This window comes from Gekko japonicus, unplaced genomic scaffold (assembly GCF_001447785.1).
Source record: "Gekko japonicus isolate JY-2015 unplaced genomic scaffold, Gekko_japonicus_V1.1 scaffold36, whole genome shotgun sequence".
In the NCBI taxonomy this organism is placed as follows: domain Eukaryota; kingdom Metazoa; phylum Chordata; class Lepidosauria; order Squamata; family Gekkonidae; genus Gekko; species Gekko japonicus.
In genome coordinates, this window is record NW_015164182.1 from 2,449,489 (window position 1) to 2,469,704 (window position 20,216).

At 45.5% G+C, this 20,216-nt stretch overlaps 1 protein-coding gene across 1 annotated transcript in view; it reads left to right on the forward strand.

Moving 5' to 3' along the window:
* COL16A1 (collagen, type XVI, alpha 1) overlaps positions 1–20,216 on the forward strand; it is a 213,974-nt gene that overhangs the window by 144,183 nt on the left and 49,575 nt on the right. The window contains exons 32-42 of the mRNA XM_015408105.1: positions 2,079–2,201; positions 4,001–4,054; positions 4,681–4,722; positions 4,811–4,846; positions 6,755–6,808; positions 10,767–10,835; positions 10,930–10,983; positions 14,074–14,100; positions 17,274–17,339; positions 17,524–17,577; positions 17,704–17,757. Coding sequence (XP_015263591.1) covers positions 2,079–2,201; positions 4,001–4,054; positions 4,681–4,722; positions 4,811–4,846; positions 6,755–6,808; positions 10,767–10,835; positions 10,930–10,983; positions 14,074–14,100; positions 17,274–17,339; positions 17,524–17,577; positions 17,704–17,757 — 633 coding nt within the window. The remainder of the gene's footprint in view (positions 1–2,078; positions 2,202–4,000; positions 4,055–4,680; positions 4,723–4,810; positions 4,847–6,754; positions 6,809–10,766; positions 10,836–10,929; positions 10,984–14,073; positions 14,101–17,273; positions 17,340–17,523; positions 17,578–17,703; positions 17,758–20,216) is intronic.

Genomic DNA, 20,216 nt, shown 5'->3' on the forward strand with positions numbered 1-20,216 from the left:
TAAACTGCAACCCCCAGTATTGTAATGGTCACTTCTGGATGCTTAGGGGAGGTGCTGTGGCTCAATGGTAGAGCGTCTGCTTGGAATGCAGAAGGTCTCTGGTTCAGTTTCGAGGTGTGCAGGGGGGGGGAAATCAGTTTTTTTTTTCTGATTTGGATATATTGAACCCGATTTTTTTTCGAGAATACTGGAAAAACCCGAATACCAATACTGGTATTGTATAGATATCTGAAAATTTTCAGAATTCTGAAAAAAATCAGGTCCATTATATCTTATGGGGCCATTGTAGTCAATGGCAAAAATCTTCTAGCAAGTTTTCAGGGGGCTGGGGGGAGGGGATTTGAAATAGAGGCACCAAATGTGCACTGTAGCTGCTGGAGTCTCTCTCCAAAAGACACCCCCCCAAAAAATTTTTTTGAAAAGATTGGACCAGGGAGTCCAATTTCAGGGGCATCCAAAGAGGGTGCCCCCAATTCTCCATTGTTTCCTATGGGGATGGGGAAAAGGCAGGCAGCAGGCAGTGTCTCCCCAAGAATATCTCTGTAAGAAAGTAAGTGAGGTGTGGTGGTGGATTGAGGGGGCATGTTTGCCAGGCCAGCAGCAGAACCTGTGCAGTGCCCCCCAGAACCAGTGCCACTGTGGCAGTCAGTGCCCAAACCCAACTGGACTCAGGTCAAACCAGAGAATCTCTGCAGCATAAACCGAGGGGGCATGTTTGCCAGGCCAGCAGCAGCAGAACCTGTGCAATGTGTCCCCCAGAACCAGTGTCACTGTGGCACTTAGTGCCCAAACCCAGCAGAACTCAGGTCAAACCAGAGAATCTCTGCAGCATAAACTGAGGGGGCATGTTTGGGTTAGGGTCCAGGAGATCAAATAGCAGGATACAAATGGAATAAGTTTCTAAAATTTAATTTTTTAGGGATACAGACCAGGATGTTTCTATGTATTAACTTGGAAGGTTGAACAACTCGGGGGGGGGGGGGGGGCAGGGGTGACCAGATGTCTCATGTGCACAAACCCTTTAGGGAACCGGGATTTTTTCCTCTTGCCCCTCCCCCTCCCCCAATCAATGTTGCCCAGTAGCAAACCACTATAAACATTTGTGAAAGGCCTTTGTGATTCTCTCACACTTTGCCTGCTGCTCTCTTTTTCTGCCTGCCAATTCCCTCCTGACCTTTTCTTTCTTGAAAAATTAACTCTTCCTGACGTGGGGTTTTTTTTTATAGAGAGTCAGTAGGGGAGAAACTCTTGTTTCATCTGTCCAGACTCTGGTTCAGTTTTGGTCTTAGCTGTGTGATTTCAGATGACACTCGCATTGATCCTAGAAAAAGGTGGAGAAATGACATGAGGAGGTTTTATTGAATTTAATTACAACTTCTTAATGAAAGAAAATTATTTCATCTTCTAAAACAGATTCATTTAAAATAATGTGGGACGTTGCAATTAAAAAATTACAGGAGAATGGACATTAATTCTTGATCTAACATATTTTTTGAGAATTGTGTTGTTTTTGTTATGTACTAGTATATGATATTTCAAGCAAGGGTTTAGCCTTGTGTTGTATATTTAATGCTGATTTTAATTTTATAATTGTTATTATTATAATAGCAATAGTGCTATGAGAGTACATCTTCCTTCTTTCCTTTCTGAAGTGATTAGGCTCATATTGGTTCAAATATTAATTAGTGCTACCTGTAGCCCTGTTCAGGTTGGTCTGGAACATACAAATGAATGTGTAATAAAAAAGAGGCACCCAAGTGCATGTAAGGCTCCTTTGTTTTTGCAAGAAATGGACTGTGTGCATATGCCCTGATCCTGAATGCACTAAGGCAGGGCCAATCAGTGAAATCTCAGTTTTCTTCTACCAAGTATTCATTAGCATGCGTAGTCTCTGTAAATCCTAAATTGCTTGGAGCCCTCTTTGATAAGGAGGAAGAAAGCTGGATATAGCCAGTGTAATTAATCAACTGAACAGTCGTTTGATTTTAAAAAATAATTGTGACGGGTAAGGAGGCAGCATATATAACTTCACTGACACCTTTCTGTGCCTTCATGGTCCCCTCTGCCTTGGCCTACAGGGTGATGCTTGTGAATCCTGCCCCATCTTCACCGGAGACCTCTCTGGCATATCTGGGATCCCAGGGAAACCAGGGCCAAAGGGGGACCATGGACTTCCAGGTGTGGGACAGCCAGGCAAACCTGTAAGTAGCTTTGCACCTGATTAAGATGGTGGTAGACAGCACACTCGGAAATCCTCTAGACTGGATTTGGTGTGATGTACTGATGAAGACTGGTCTAGCAGCTACTACTATCTTCATTTGCTTTTGTACACAAAACTAAAAATTCCAAGTTGCATTGTGTGTGTGTGTGTGTGTGTGTGTGTGTGTGTGTGTGTGTGTTGGTTAATGATCTTTTAGCAGATTTACAGTGCCATCCTAAGCGGGTCTTTTCAGAATCCTACTCAGGTCTACTCAGTGGGCTTACTCCCTGGAAGTGTTCTTAGGATGGCACTGTTAGAGCTTTAGAAATGCCTCACTGGAGCAGGTTAAAGATACTCGTAGTCCTGCAGCATGTTTCCAGTAGGGGCCAACATGAATTTGCCTCATCCTCTAATCTATTGCTGCAGCATGTGATAACAAACAAATTTTGTAAGTTAATTCTGCATTGTGTGAAAAAGTGTTTCCTTTCAGATGTCCTGTATCTGCTGCCAATCAGTTTTCTTTGGTGACATATTGTTAACTGCTCGGCTTTCATTTCTTTAATGAAATGATTTCATTGATGGATTGCAACACCTCCTCAAAGGCACTTCTTTGAATAAAGGTGACTGTGAGGACAGATCTGTTCAGAATAATTCCAGTCTATGTCCAGTGAATCAGACAGGAGTAAATTCTGCCTAGGATTTCACCATTAATCTGTTAAGAATGGCAGATAATAATTCTAAAAGCTCCTTAGTCAGAAAAGAAGGGAAACCATCTGCATTATTTCCATTAAAGCTGCAGTGCAAGCTGTGCTCTAATTCATTTAGGTTTGTGAGATAACCGGAGCTGACACAGTTCTGTTCTCACAATCCTCCAGTTTTCTTCAGCCGTGATTTGAAACATACCACCTGGCAGAGATGTGCACAGCTACTTCCATCCGCATTCTGCAATTCCACGCAAGCGCAAAAATGACGCAGGACTTGATAATGGTTGCAAAATTTAGTTTCCTCAGAAATCTCAATTTTCATTTATTTTTTAAAATGAAAGAGGAAGTGATTGGGCAATGCCTGGTGAGAAGTCCTAGAAGCTAGATGGAAACTAGCTTCTTTTTTCAGGATTCAGAGTGCAGTGGTTTCTTCCTGCAGCATACATGGTTTCTTCCTGCAGTGAGGAGGATAAATTATGCAGTCTCAGGAAATGTATGCAACTTTGCGTGGTTAATACACATTATAGAGTTCCTCCTTTTTTTGACACAGAATTAAAGTTGCCTTGGTGCAGAGTTTTTATACTTGGTTGTTAACGAGAATGGAAATATTAAAACACCCTTCCCAAGACTGCAGCTCAGGTCTGAGGCTTTTGTTCAAGCAAGGCCCTGTTGGGAAGACAGCTTTTTAAAAATCTAGAAGTATTTGGTCTGCAAAGCTGGGCACTTCATAGTTAACCATTAAGCTCTGGGAAATCTGCAATGAAAGGTTTAACTGAGGAATCAAGACAATAATCAACTGGAGCCACTGGCCCCAGTTCGAAATCTACACTGTTGGTTGGTACTAAATATTGTAATTCAGAAGCTAGCCTGACATTTTCCATCTCCCCCAAATTGACTGGATGCCATGTACTCTAACCTAGAACAGTGCAGGAACTGAAAACATCAACAAGATGCCTGCTTTGACCTTATTGGATGGGGTGGGGGGGAATACTTGAAAGGAAAAATTCATTAGGAAGGTAGCCACAGTATCCATCAAAAGTTCTGTAAACCAACCCTTTTAAAAAAAAACCTTGTTTTTAAAACCCATCCATTCCAGGGTAAACCAGGACTTCCAGGAATCCAGGGACCTCCTGGCTTGAAGGGCCTACAGGTGAGTAAGGGTTAGTGTCAGGCAGCAGGGTTGAGAGCAGTCTCTTCCATTTGGGGTGGTTCTTTCATAGACATGCTGACAGCAAGATCTGAGGAATGAAGAAAAGGTAGGGTGCTGTTCCTAAACCACCACATAAAGTGCTCAACAACCACCTTGGTAACATATATCCCAGGGAGACTCATCTGTTCCCCTCTGTCATTGTCTTCCTCCAGCAGGCAAAGATGTTTCTGTTTTTTTAGGCATTCCCTTACTGATTCTCATTGACTTTCCTTCCCATTCATCTATAATGTGTTTTGTTTTACATGCATGTAAATGATTTCCAAGCATTTATTTCAAAGCCTGTGTTAATGTTGTTTATGGTTGAGGACCCTACATTGGGTAGGAAGGTGGCTTGAAGATGTTTTACATAAATAAATAATGGGGGGGGGAGCCAGTGGTAAAGAGAGGACAACTGGAAAGAGTGAGGACACCATGTCTAAGAGGGGAACAGTGCTGAAGGGTGAGTGGACATAAAAAATTCCGGTGACGGAAGGGGGAGAAAGCACTGAGCTTAGGCTGTTCTGTCCTGAGTGTCTGAATGACTAGGGACACATTTCCAACAACCTGCCTCTCTTGCACCTTTCTAGGGGGAGCCAGGTTCCCCTGGGATAGGAATCCAAGGTCCACAGGTAAGTAGGTCCATCCCTTTGGCACTGGTTGCTTGTCCTGTATGTTGCACTGAGAGTAGGACCCAACCACTTTTTTCTTGTTTCTCAGGGGGAATCTGGAGAGAGAGGCTTACCAGGCAGCCCTGTAAGTACTGTTCAGCTCTGCCTTATTGTGTCCCCGGTAGACTATGGTCAGTCACAGTAGATTTCTGTCATGGCCCCATGCACCAGTGTGGGGGGGGGACCAGAACCACACCCCCACACAGCTCTTATCACTGACCTGGAAGGGATGACCTTGGGATACCCATAATCTTGCTACCCCAGCAGTCTAGTTCAGAAAGGGGTAAGTTGGGAGGCTGCTCCATGAGACACAAACCCGGTGTTCATCATCCTGGCTACCTGAACAAGGAGCCAGAATCCCAGACAGGGTTGCTAGCTCTGGGTTGGTATATTCCTGGAGTGGAGTTTGGGAAGGGCAGAGTTTGGGGAGTGGCAGGAGTTCTGCAGGGATGTGATGCTGTGGAGTCTGCCCTCTGAACCTGCTGTTTCCTGCAAGGAACTGATCTCTGTGGTCTGGAGATCCGCTTTAATTCCAGCAGCTCTCCAGGCCCACACCTGGAGGTTGGCAACCTATGCCCATTTGAGTCAGGTGTTCTTTTACTATGAGATTTCTTTTTTACTGTCATTATCTGAGAGTATGGCATTGTTTTTAGGGTTGTGCCTTCTGCAGTCCCAGAAATATTTCTGAAATCTTAACTGAATTTGCTTTTGCTTCCCTTGAAATGCCTTTGATGCAGAGATACCCAAATTTTCCTTGATATTTTGCTTTGAACCAAATTTGGTGAGAGCTCTGATCCCAAGGTCTGAGTACTTTTGCCCATACCATGTGGGAGTTGTTTCCACAGTCAGGCCCAAACTACACACTACATTTAATATATGATCCCTACAGGGACTGGCTGCATAAGAACATAAGAAGAGCCCTGCTGGATCATACCAGTGATCCATCTAGTCCAGCATCCTGTCTCACACAGTTACTCTAAAGGGCCAACAACAGGGCACAGAGGCCAAGGCCTTCCTTGGTGTTGCCTTCTGACAGTAATACTTAAAGGTTTGCTGCCTCTGAATATTGAGGTTTTCTTTACATATCGTGGCTAGCTGATAGACCTCTCATCCATGAATCTGTCTAATTCCCTCTTCAAGCCTGTGGTCATCACAATGTTCCCTGGCAGTGAGTTCCACAATTTAACCCATCATTGAGTAAATAAGCTCTCCCTTTTGTTAGTTCCAAACCTATTCCCTATGAGTTTAAGTATTATGAGAGATGGACTGAAAAGTTCTCTGTAGCTAGTTTTATAACCTCAATCATGTTCCACCATAGTCATCTTTTATCTGAACTGAATAGTCCCAACTGTGAGTCCCCCATGGGAACTCAATTTTAAAACCCTGCAGAGATACAATTTGGATCAGGACTCAGGAGCATGGCACAGGGAGAGAAGGGGCTTCAGCCTTCCTCTAACACTGATTTCCTGACCCAAAATGATCCAGGGGGTGCAGCGTGCACCAGCATACAGTGCCTGTGTAGACCCCTACAATGTCCCAACAAAATATCCAGCCCTGGTGAGAAGCAGGAGATAACACCCACCATAGAGTTTGACAACAGCCTGCATTCATTTGTTATGGGTCCCAGGTTTGGGGTGAGTGGACTCTTCTCCCCTTCCCCAGCCAAAATCAACAGCAATGAAATTCAGTGGTATTTTTACTGATTTTTTAAAAGGCCTTTTTGATTCCCCCCCCCCAACTTGAACCAGTGGAATCAGAGCAAGACTCTGTCAAGGTTATCTTGGTTTTCCTGAAACTGTGGTGGTTCTTTCTGGCTGCCTTCACACACATTGGATAATGCACTTTCAATCCACATTAGCTATCATTTTCAACGGGATTTTCCTAAACAGAAAAATCCACTTGCTGCAAGCAATTGCCAAAGTGCATTATCCAACATGTGCAAAAGCAGCCAAATGTATCCCTTTCCATTTAATTCCCCTTTTCTGTTCCACAGGGACCCTCAGGGCCTCAGGGACAACCAGGAAAAATTGGAGGAAAAGGTGAAAAGGTAGGAATTCAGCACCTTTTCATTTTTGCATGTGGAATGTATAATTTGCTATGTGAAGTATGTGGAGGGCTGGATGTGATATCTTCAACATATCCCAGTCAAATCACTCTCCACACACTTTTGTAGTGAATGTTTTATTCAGATATGAGATGCTATGGGTTCAAACTCTTTGTTAGGACTGAGGTGCAAAGGTGGGAAAGCAGGATATAGGTACAGCCCCAAGATTCCATTCACATCCACATCAGTATTGCTACAATGGTCCCGTCCACATGAGGGGATTTGGGCCAGTTGCGGGACAGTTCGGGGGCGGATCAAAGCAGCGCGATCACACCACAACATCTGGGAAGTGTCCTGCTTCCGTACCCGAACTGGCCCTTTCCCCGGAAAAGCCGGCGCAAGTTGAACCACCTACCTTGGTGGTTCAAATGGAAACGGCGCTTCTAGCCGGGCGTTTGATTGCCGGCGCGTCCTTGCGCCGGCACAACCCCGGCCCGGAGCCGAACTGCGCATGCTCCGACATGCACAGTTTGGCCGGCTTCCGGTTAGGGCCGTGTTTTCTCCCCGGCGTTTGATCGCGCCGGGGAGAAAAGGTGCCGTGGCCAGGGGATCCATGGGATCCCGCCGCGGCGTCTCAACGTTGGTGCGGCTTTTAAAAGCCGCGCCTTAAGAGGCTTTTGCCCTGCCCTGTGGCAGGGGCCAATGACTATGAAAGATATACAGCCACTATTTAGCCAGGCACAGACTTTACTTCAAGGACATTTCTTGTGTGAAGGATGTCTTGATGCCTCGTAGGAAAGTTACCAAAGCTAGCCTCCCTAATTTACTACAGACACTCACTCCCCGCCCCCCCAGGAATGCATTGGCAGGCGAGGGCAGCAATAAGGGGTACAGAGAGCAAGCAAAATATATCAGGTTGAAATACAGCAGGTACAGCTAGTCAAATGCCCGAGTCTGACACCATTACTTCTATATCGACTGTGAACACTTCTATAAGATAACTGCTAAATTAGCTTCACCATCACTGTGTTTGCAGCAGCAATTTACTCCCAGGCCAACTCCAGAAGTAAATTGCTTCACTTCTGTACTGTTCACACCTAGCCATTTCAGTGAGGCTGAAACCCCTTCTGTTGCCTCTCTCTTTTTACCCCCTATATGGGTGATTCCTTTTAGCTTTATTTATTCCTTCATTTGTAGTCAGCCTTTCTTGCTGAGACATAACGCAAACTACAATTGAAAATAATGTAACAAAGTTTGAGTCCAGTGGCACCTTTAAGACCAACAAAGTTTAATTCCGGGTATATCTAAAGAAGTGTGCGTGCACACAAAAGCTTATACCCAGAATTAAACTTTGTCAGTCTTAAAGGTGCCACCGGGCTCAAACTTTGTCCTGTTGCTTCAGACCAACAAAGCTACCCACCTGAATCTGAAAACAATGTAGTAAGAACAATACAATGCATAGAACCTGTTGGCAGAGTAACGAACACAGTCAACGGTGCACAACCTAATTAAAGAATAGATAAAGGTTTATTTTGGAATCAACATACTTGATAGGAAAGAGGAGTGAGAGAGGTAGGTTCCTAACTACATCTCTAGCTGAGAGAGGGGGGGTAAGACTGAGTGTGGCACTTCGGAGAAGAAGGGGGAAATTGCCCTAAGTGTAGCAATCTGGAGACAGACAAGGAATGACACTTAACAGGAAAGAGAAGGTGCTGACCTCACTATCCTATCCAATTGTCTTCTTACTGCCCCCTTCTGGGTCTTCTTCTCTTCTTCTTTGTACACCAGACATTGCCTTTTACAACAGAATCAACAAAATGGCAGAGTGGGGATTTGAACCTAGGTTTCCTGGATCTTAGGCCGAATCTACATATGCATTTTAGAATCAGCTTGGTGCCGCTGTTATCCCATGTGGTTTAGAACTGCTGCGCCTCTGCTTTCAAGTTAGCATTAGGGGAGCTGTCCACTTTGTCTTTTTTGTTAACAGGAGTATTTTAGGACTGGAATAACCGGCTCCAGAGTGGAATGACAGCCCAGGGGGTAGGAGATGTGTCCTGGGACTGTAATGATAGGCCTGGCATTCCAGTTCCAGGACACTCCTCTTACTCCAAGGGGATGTCATTCCACCATTGGGCCTGTCATTCCACTCCCAGAACACAACTGCTACCCCGAGGGGCTGTCATTCCACTCTGGGGCCTGTTATTCCAATCCCAGAACACTGCTGCTACCCCCAGGGGCTGTCAAGAAATAAAAGCTTCAAAACAAGATAAAAAATTAAAAAATTATTTTGGGAGCTAGCTAGTAAAAAGAGAAAAGAGTACTGTTGGAATCGAACCATGAGTTACCACCTAGTTTATTGTGCGCCACCAGTTGGAATGATTAAAGAATTAGCAGAGCAACGGCTCAAAAATGTCTGCATTAGGTTGACAGAGCAATGAAACCAGAAAGGAGGGGTTAGAGCAGCAAAGAACAGCATTCATTTAAACCAGTGCGGAGCGGCTATGACAATGGAGTCACTACCAGAGGGCGGGAAACATATGCAGACACTGATTTGTATCCTGGCGCACTGCCAGCATGAAACCAGATGGAAATGTAGACAGTTTGTTGGGGGACGGGAGTGAAAATGTCAGGAAAGTGGTAAGAAACACACATGTGAATTCGACCTTAGTCTAAGGAGGGTAATCCTGTTTTTCTGCAGTGCAAGAGCTAGATTTGAGTCCATTAGCACCTTAGAGATCAACAAGGTTTTCAGGGCATAAACTTTTGAGATTCAAAGCTCTCTTACAAAAGGAGCTTTGAATCTCAGAAAGCGTATACCCCCAAAATCTTGTTGGTCTCTAAAATGCTATTGGACTCAAATCTAGCTCTGAATCCTATTCTGACACTCTAACCAACAGCTTGAATTATATCTGGAACCTAATTGGTAACCAATGGAGTGGCTGCAGAAAGGGAATAATATGCATAGTCTGCCAAGATCTGAGTGGTAATCAAGCTGCGGCATTCTGTACCAACCGTAGTTTCTTAGTACTCTTTAAAGACTACCTATGTAAAGGCCACACCGTAGCTCATGGTTCCTGCCCTGGAGAACAGTCAGTAGGAACTCCATACTAAGCTGCATTGACTATGGCTGTGATCACACGGGCAGTTTGGCCTGACACAGCCACTCCTCCCCTCTGGATCAAATGGGCTCGGTCAGACAGCCACATCTGTCAGGTGTTTCCCCAGCCATACTTATCCCGTCATAGGATGACTTGAAGCCAGGTTAAAAAGGCACCACATCACAAGTGGTGTTTTTGGTTCCCCACGCAGTCATTGTGCATGGCTGGATGTCTGAATGCGGGGGAGCGCATGCAGAACAGACTGGGCAGTCTGGACCTGCAGATCTGTTCTGTTGCTAGGGAGGTGTTTATTTTATTAAAAAATTGCACGTATGAATTTTGAAATGTTTTTGCAGTGCGCTTCGTGGCTGAGGAGCTGCAATAATGTGGATGCTTTACCATGGGATGCCTCCATGGGTAACCCGCAGCAGGGTGTGCTGTGCGGCTGATGTGTCTCACAACACTTTAAACTGGTTCAGTTAGAGGCAGCACCGTATTGTGCCAAGCCGCCAGTGTGACCACAGCCTATATCACAGTTGCTTTCTGCCTTGGGATCAGTGTTCCCTCTAAGCTGAGTTAGTATGAGCTAGCTCACAGTTTTCTAGCTTCCAGCTCACACATTTTTGTTTTAGCTCAGGAAAGATGGCTCCAGAGCAAACTAATTTATGCAGTAGCCAAATTGCTCGCTCACAGCTTTAATGCCAGTAGCTCACAAAGCAGAATTTTTGCTCACAAGACTCCACAGCTTAGAGGGAACATTGCTTGGAATGCTTGGAATTTCCACTACAGCATCAAATTACACATTTCCATGCAAACGTTGTTAGGGTTTATTTGCAAAGGTCACACTTCTCTTCTTCCTTTAGGGGTCTCCAGGTCTGAAAGGTGCCATAGGGCCCGCCGGACCTCCAGGAACCAGCATCACTGGCCCACCAGTAAGTATCCAGTCCTTTTCTTGCTCTGGGAGTGTTATGGTCACCACTGTGTCTGTTTTCTGACTTGCTTACTGTCTCTCTCTTTTCCTCCCAGGGACGAGAAGGTCAGCAGGGCCTCCCAGGAATTCCTGGCTCCAACGGTGTAGTGGTAGGTGTACTGTCACCCTGTTTGCTTTGAAGAAAGTATGTTTTGGAACAGACACAAGGCTGTCCAATCATCTGTTTGTATCAGGTTTTAGATAATCTTGGAACTTACCAACATGGACAAATCCCTCTACTGGCAAAAAAAACCCACTCCGTTTTGGAAGCCCAGGAGCAGAAGGAACTTTATAGGCCCATCAAATAACGCCTTGCCTAGTCTAGAGGGAAACCATAACTGGAAGAAATTCTCCCCTCCTCTTTAGAAAGCCTCCAGATTCCAAAGGAGGACTTTTAGTGTAGCTTGAACCTTATTAATAGCTACAGGGTTTGGGGTCATTGCATAAAGTATCCTCACTGGGCTACAGTGTGTTGGAAGTAGGGTTGCCAACTGTGGCTTCAGAAATTCCTGGATATTTGGAGGTGGTGCCTGGGGAGGACAGAGTTTGGGGAGTAAAGTGAGCTTAGCAGTGATGTGATGTCACTCTAGGACTTCCGTTTTTGCTAGACTCTATGGTGTACCATAGAAGCTGTCCTTTGAAGCTGCCATTTTCCCCAAGGGAACTAATCTATGTAGCCCAGAGATCAGTTGCATTTCCAAGAGAACTTCAGATCGCATTTTGGTGCTGGTAACATAACTGGAAGAGGCAGAAGAAGAAGAGATTGGATTTATATCCCGCCCTTCACTCGGAGTCTCAGAGTGGATTACAAAATCCTTTCCCTTCCCCTCCCCAAAGCAGACACCCTGTGAGGTAGGTGGGGCTGAGAACAGCTCTGACAGAACTGTGGCTTGCCCAAGGTCATCCAGCAGCTGCAAATGGAGGAGTGGGGAATCAACCCCAGTTCTCCCAGATTAGAGTCCGCACAACCAGTACACGAAACTACCTTCAAACCTCTCGTGCTTACTCTGCCCTCCTTGCATGCTCTGTGTACAGAGAGAGGATGGGGCATTGGATCCAGTGTCCACCCTGGTGCTTGACCTTTGTGGACCGAGCCCTGAAATGCAGGTTTTGAAAACCTGAATTATGATGCTTTGGATTCAGACTCTTTGACACCGTTAACATGTAGTTGTTTGGAACAAACATCATGTTTCCATCCCAAACAAAGGCTGACTAAAGTGATGTAGTGTCAGAGGGGGAGCCCTACAGAACAAAACACACTTTCTCATTTGCAAAGCAAAGACAATAATTCATTCTGTGATTGTGTGGAGCTTATTCAAGGGTTTTGTGAAAAGCTTGGTGCTGTTTCGGTGACAAGCAGAGTCTCAGAAGGCCAAAGTGCAATACTGGAAAACAAATTGGATTTTGGACACATTCTCTTTAATAAGCTCAGATGTGATTAGCAATGAAGATAAAAAGGTTATTAATTATGTGCTCCCCCTCTTGAGGGGGAAAAGGGTTAGCTATTAAAATCCAGGAGCCTTTGTGTGTAGCCCTTTGAGAAATGACTTGTGGTCTAGGGCATTTTTCAAGACATTCCATTTGGTCATAGCATCCAACTCAGCAATATTGTCATTGTTTCAGGCAGGCCATGTCCCAGACAAAGCTCTTGGAAGTCACGGTAGACTTTAATGTCAGTACTGTGGCCTCCTAGTAGTGGCATGTGAGACACAATTAGCTTGCAATCTGGCCTGACATGTGTAGCACTCTTGGCACCAAGATATTCATTGTTTCCACAGACAGAAGAAGAAATACAAGAGAAAGATTTGTAGGAAGAGTGAAAGTAAAAAAGCAATATATCAGGTCAAGCATATGAGTTTTCTGCAGGAGGTCCCAGATTCAGTTTCCTGCTTCACCAGTAGAAAGGATCTCTGCTGGCGGGGCTGGAGAAAACCATTTGCACAATGTTGTGGAGAGATGCTTCCAGACAGAGTAGGTAATACTGGGCAAGGTGGACCATGAACCCACAAGGTATCTTCATACTTTTAGAACCCTGTTAACAAATTACATTCTCATGTTACATTCAAAGCACATATAGCGGAACCTGTGATTTAAATAAACCCAATATTTGTCCAGGTACTGGTCCCAGGTTTCAGTCGGAAAGTGAACACATGTTGGCAGGGGAAAAGTGCTAGGAGAATGGCCTGCCAGTGGCAAAATAGTACCAATGTGGGTGAGACCTTTGCAGGGCAGGGAAATATGCACCATTTCTTCCAGACAGCATCCTAATGCATATCAACTTCTTCAAAATGTTGAAGTGAAGCAGGTTTGAGAATAAGTGTATCATGAATGGAGAAATCTGGAAAGAGGACAATTAGGGCATGTCATCTCCAAAAAACAAGGATTCTTATCCCATTACATTTTCTGCACTTCCCAACTCTGTGTATATCGCCTTGCTGTAATCATGCTGCGTACATTTGCATTGTACCTCTGTGTCCTGATTCCAGCTGGCAATTCTTGGTAACACCCTTCCCAGCTACTGACTTGGATGTAAGGAGAAATAGATCTTCATCCTTGTTTGTATCTCACGAAGAAAGCTTTGGCTCACAAAAACGTATATGTTGGGGGAAAGTATTGCTCTCCTTGGTCCTACTGGACTCAAATTTTATTACTGCTCCTACAGACCAAATAAAGTGCTTCAGTTTGGAAGCCGAGAAGGAGAGAAACCTCAGTGTTGAAGTAGCCATTATCTGTTGGGATTGTATGTTATAGCAGTGGCTCCCCAAGGTCTCAGACAGAGGTCTTTCAAACCACCTCCTACCTGATGTTTTTAGCTGGAGGTGCTGGGGATTGAACCTCGGACTTCCGCATGCAAAGCAGAAGTTCCACTCCTGAGCCACATGTGACATATAGGAATGGCCTGGATTGCTGTAAGGCACCTTAGTACATTCCCCAAGGAATTAAGGAAGGACATAATGCAAGACTGAGAATGTGCTCAGTTTAGAGGGGAAGGATATTCTGGGCAGCAAAATGAAGGCATGCCACGGAGGGTGGAGGGAGATACAGGGTTGTGGTTTTCCAATCAGGTGCCTGTTTGGATACATATCTGAATTGCTTCCTGGTTAAACCTAATAATGGTCTAAATAATCCTCATGCAGTCTGTTAGCATTGTCTTCTACCAGCATCTGATGCTGCATTTCTCTCTTTTTTCTTCCCTCTAGGGTGAAAAGGGAACCAGAGGTGAGAAGGTGGGTCAATGTTCCTTTCCATCCTGGGGCAGGAGCAGGCACTTGCTTTCTTGTGGCCAACGGTCCTGTGGCCTCTCCCCTACCATCACTAGGATGGCTTCATAAATGTTTTCTTCTTTGCTGCATGCTATCTTCACAGAATATAGCTTTCAAGGGTTGTGTTCACAATTGGGGGGAAAGAGAGAGAAAGAGACAGAGTGCTCCTGTGAATGATCCAAGAGAGGCAGTAAGACAGAAGTGGGTGGGAAAGCCTGGATTCTCCTCTTCAGAAAGGTGGGGATGACCACCTCTCACTCCAGGGCCATTTCCATGTTTTTGGGACCCAGGGTAGAGAGAACCCAGGGGGCGGGCTATGCCCATCAACAGGCTCCTTCTCTTTCCCACTCACTCACATACCCCCACTTGCTTATGTATAATTGTCCTACCCATACAGGTCACATGCTGAGCAGTAGACATTACATACAAAAACATCTCCCAGGGACCACAGTGTCAAAGTCACAACCAAAGTCAAAACCACACCATGTAATATTTTCCACAAAAACGTCTATGAAGATATGAAATTTAATATGTGTATTAAGTGCAAAAATCTTTCATTGAATATTTTTTCTACAATTACAATACTTTTGTCCATTTCAATCTGTTCGTTCATTTCCATTCGTTAATTTAACCATCCATTAGAATTCTATAGATTTCCCCATAAGATCAACTCAAAATATACAAGTCCTTATAATATAGTGTGCTTATGTTCTTTATATATTTGATGAAATTTTTACTTGTGATCCACAATCCCTTAATCTGTGATTCAACAGATAATTGGTGGAAGTCTGTTTTGGCAAATCTTTTTCAAGAATTCCATTAAATCAAAGTCAATAGTCGCCCGTCTTCAAATCCTTACTTCGAGTTGTCCAGCAAATCCAACAGTAAATATTCTAAATGGAACACACAACTCCATTTGTTTCCATATATTAAATTTCATATTTTCATGGACGTTTTTGTGACAAATATTACATGATGTGGTTTTGACTTCAGTTTCCACGTTACATATGATGCTGCATACTATTAGTGCCCTCCTTCCCTCTCCCATCCAACATAAACTCTTTGGTTGCCTGAAACCTTTTGGTCCCTGAAAGTGTATATTCAGTCTCATGTAATCATTTGGGGCTTTTCTTAATTTATCATTGCAGTACACATATGCACACTGTGAGTGAAGGAACTGCTGTATTCAGTATGAGTATATCATCTCACCTTCTCTTTGGTGTGGCCATAAAGATCAGTAGCCAGATGTATTACTCCCACTGAGTATTTTTGTGCCATAGTAGATACATTAAATGCCCCCACGTGACCTTGAAAGCTTTACTGCAGTACAGATTCCATCATATAGGATGTATGTGGTATTAAATTGAGACCAGTGAAGAAGACCTTTGTGGCCAAAATAAATCTGGTCGGATTTCATTGCTTTCTTGTTTCCAGTCAATGCCACTAATACTATGCTGTATTGCATGTAGTGTGTACTACTCAGTGTGTGACCTGTATGGCCTAAAGGCTTATTTTGTTTTTAATGCCTTTTTGGCACACTCTAACATTAAATATATATTTTATTTAATCCTTTTTATACATGTTCATACCATCAACCTTTCAGCTTTCCAATTCCTTTTCTGGATTGGGTTTTGCCCCTTCTCTTGTGTTGCTTAATTGTCCTACCCACTCATAAGTTCTCCTACCACCTGCAGCGATAGTTGCCTGCACCCTTTCGTTGGTGGTGCTGGCAGGTGGGCCACTGTGATGGCCACCAGGAAGTTCATGCTTTGTGTGTGACCCACATGCTCTTCTCCAACATGCAGCTCTAAGCAGCATATGCAGTTCGGATAGATCCAGGAGGGTCTATCATTTCAGGATATGATGATGTCAGCCCTGCCTGCAAGCCTGTAGCTACAGTGGGGCTTTGGGGGGCTCTGCCCCTTTTCTTAAAGGCAAAGGCCCCCCCCCCCCGAATTTCTCTTGCACATGCTTCTTTCAATCATTTTTTAAAAGATCACAAGAGGTGGTAGTTCCGCTCTATTCTGCTATGGTCAGGCCTCACCTGGAGTACTGTGTCCAGTTTTGGGCACCACATTTTAGGAAGGATGTTGACAAGCTCGAGCGTGTCCAGAAGAGGGCAACCAGGATGGTGAGAGGGTTGGAATCCAAGTCTTATGAGGAAAGGCTGAAAGAGTTGGGTATGTTTAGCCTGGGAAAGAGAAGGCTTAGAGGGGACACGATTGCAGTCTTCAAGTATTTGAAGGGCTGTCATGTAGAAGATGGAGCAGATCTATTCTCTCTTGCTCTGGATTGCAAGACTAGATCTAATGGGTGGACATGACAAGGGAGTCGTTACCAGCTAAATATCAGGAGAAACTTCCTAACTGTAAGAGTGGTTGAGCAGTGGAACAGTCTGCCTCGGGAGGTGGTGGATGCTCCTTCGCTGGACGTTTTCAAGCGGAGGCTGGACGACCATCTTTTGGGTATGTTGTAGGGCTATCTTTCGGCTATGCTCCTGCAGACTGCAGGGGGTTGGACTGGGTGACCTGTAAGGTCCCTTCCAACTCTAACATTCTATGATTCTATGATTAAAAGTGTGCACTCCTTTAAGCAGAGTGGGGTGCTGTAGTTGACTAATTCCCGCACTGAGCAAGGGGGTTGGAGTAGGTGACCTCTAGGATCCCTTCTAACTCAGTGTCAGGAAACTGGTCTCCTTTAAGAGAGTTCTTCTGCCTAAGTGTTAGCTTTCTTGACTATAGTAGTCATCACCCCCACCTGCCGGCTTCCTATCAGAATAGTTGCTTAGGCTGGCAGAAGTGATTAACTTGCAGCAGCTGAGAACTGTAATCCAAAGTGGTTGACAGCCTGCAATTTAGAGCTCTACCCTGGTAACAGCTTTCTGTTGGCTAAATGGCTTTTTTCTGCATTGAGAACGTCAGCCCCACCAGGAAAAAAAAATGCCCCACAAGCCACAAAATCCTGCCTACAGGTCTGCCTGCCTCACTCTTGGTTTAGGACACAAGCCAGGAGTCCAGCAACAAAGGCCCCTCTGGGCTCCACGGGCTCACACTGTGGCACAGCCCCCCCCCACCTCTGCCTCACCTGCTCCTGGTACTCCATGTGCTCACCTCTTGTCTCTGTCATTGTCATTTCAGGGTGATCCTGGGGAATGTACCTGCCTGCCCAGCTCCCGTGTGGATCCGAGCCACATCGGTCTGCCGGTAAGCGTCACTTCATGCTGCCCCTTCCCCCACGGCCTTGGGGCTTCGCTACCAGGCTGGGTGATGGTTCAAGCCGCCCCCCCATCCTCCGCTCAAGCGCTCAACGCCTTTGCTACTCTGGAGGCCGGAAGGTTCATGTCCTGCTTTGGCCTTTGCTAAATGCTCTCCCCGTTTGGACCCACAGGGAGCCCCAGGACTGTGGATCGGGACTTCCTGGCAGCCTCAGCCGGGCCCTCAGGTGTGTGTGTGGATGTGCATGCTTGCTCCTCTGTGCGTGGCAACTTTGGCTCCGCTGTCCCCATGACTTAGCCAGACATTCCCTTAACAGATGTCCCCTCTCTCTCTTTCTTTGTGGGTGGTGTAGGGACCGCCAGGTGCTCCAGGACCACCTGGCCCACCAGGAGCTCCTGGGAGACAGGTAAGTGGTAAGACACCCGTATCTCCCAGTACCTTGTAGATCATAACAGGTACGCCTTCTTGATGCCAGCTACAAATGGAAGAGGTGCGAAGCAGAAACCAGGAATTTTCTTCTGCTGCCTCCGACCATCTTGGGTGGTCTGAGGATGGCAGTGCAGACTGGCCAGATGTAGGTCCTTTGGTTGACCTTAGAGCTCCAGCAAATGCCTGAAGTTGCTCCCCTCAGGAGTCAGCCCTGCCACTAGCTTTGCTGACCTCCAGGTGAGGCCTGAAGTTCTCCAAGAATTACAACTTATCTCCGCACTTCAGAGATCAGTTCCCCTGGAGGAAATGGTCAGAGGGCAGACTCCATGGAGGAAATGGCAACTTCAGAGGGCAGATGCCGTGCCATCACATTCCCCACTGAGTTCCTTCCCCTTCCCAAACTGTGCCTTCCCTGGGCACCACCCCTGAATCTCCAGGAGTTCTCCTGGAATTACAACTGCTCGCCTGATTGAAGAGATCCGTTCCTCTGGAGGAAATGACAGCTCATAGGGGAGACTCCATGACACACATCCTTGCTAAGCATCACATACCTCTCCTTCCCATATCTCCAGGGATTCCTCAAGCCAGAGGAGGCAACCCTGCCTACAAGTTGTGCTAAGTGAATAAGTTGTCCTGTGGCTGTGTGCTCTTGTTTTACCCTCAGGGGCTCTGGATATGTCATAGCTCCGTGCCTTGTGGAAGCCATACATTATTTCTCTTAGATGCTGTATTTTTTTAAAGGGCGGCTTGAGGAGGGGAAGGGTTACTAGAGCACTGCTGCAGGGACCGTTATGGGACTGCTTTTGGTGATCCAAAACCAGTGGCAAGAGTTGCCTGGCAGCAGCTTGGTGAAGTGATGTCATCTTTCCCAGCCATGTTTAGAGAGGAAGAGTCTCCTGCACCTTCCTGAAGGAGCCACAGCTCTGCTCCTGCCCTCCTCTGAACAGATGGGTTGATCTAGGCTAGAGATTTCCTTCCAACATGCAGCAGGGTCTAAACAAACACTCACAAATGACAGTGGGTACTAGAAAGAGAACCAGTAGCACTGCGTCCTAACAAGGACGTAGCATATACACCCTGCCCATGAGGGGTACACTGCAGATAGGGATACCAGGCCTCCCATTCCCAGTATCCTGTTTCTGGGTCTAAATGGGGCAGGGAAAGGAATGCATGCTGGTGTCATGTGGGCATGCTTACATCACTTCCAGTAAAAACTGAAAATGGCACGACGGACACTATCATTTTGCACAAACTCTACTGAGTGTCTGCTGTGTCACTTCAATTTTTACCAGAAGTGCATAAGTGAGAAGCCCCACCCCCATTTCCTCCCAGGGGGTTTTCAGCTGCAGCCTGGCAACCCTAACAGCAGAGCTCAAGATGCATGCCCCAGCTCCTGCCACTCACAAGAGAAGGAGTATCTCTTAAATCAAGTGATGTCTTAATTGAGCAGTCACTTGTAGGGGGACCCAGGGAAATTCAACCTCTGAGGAGCTGTAGAGAGAAGGCTCTGCAATGTCCCTGGAATCGTGCTTGCTCACATCTATGCGGGGGTTGGGGTGGGACGGACCTGCATGAGTTCTTACCATTACTTAATAACATTCCGTGACTCGTGGCCTCACATGGCTGGTCCCACCATTCTTTTGAGGACTTTTGCTTTTATCAAATGTAATCGTGGAAGGTGTGATTTGAAGGGAGACCCTGGCATGAAAGAAACAAGGCAGACATTCCTCATGCCATTTTCCCACTCAAAACAGCTGCTTCCAGGTTGCTTTTTATATTCATTGGGGGAAACTCATGGGTACACACAAAATCTACTTAGAGTGGCATTTTTCATTGACAGAACAGCAGAAGACAAAAGAGTTAACCCCCCGCCCCCCACACACACTGTCACACTGGAACCCCAGGAGCTGGGTTTGGTGTATGTTGCCTTTTAATAGCCCAGCTTAAGGGAAATTTCCCCCTCTCCATGTTCAAGCCCAGCTAGGGTATTTTCCAAATCAAGTTAATCCCCATTGGTGCCCAGTAATCACCATCAGAAAGCCAACCATATCAAGGTCTAAAGGGACCATCGGCCTAAGCAGATTTTCCCCTGATTTTCTTGCAATGATCTTTCCCAAACCTGCTGTGGTATGATCTTTCTGGAAAGATCAAAGCAGGTTTCTCTACCATGTGAAAGGGACGATACAACATTACATTGGCACTGTTTTCCTTCAATATCTTCTCGTGTCTGCCCTACTCACACCTATGCCACTAACAGGCTTTTGGCTAGCATTTAAAAAACTAGTAGTTGTCATGTTGCTATAGCATCATGATGCTGTAGCTCTATAGTGAATACCAATAATATTTGCTAGTTGTTATATTGCTATAGCATTATAAAACTGTAGCTCTATAATTACTAGCAGTATTTTTAAAAGCTGGCCAAAAGCCCACCAGCAG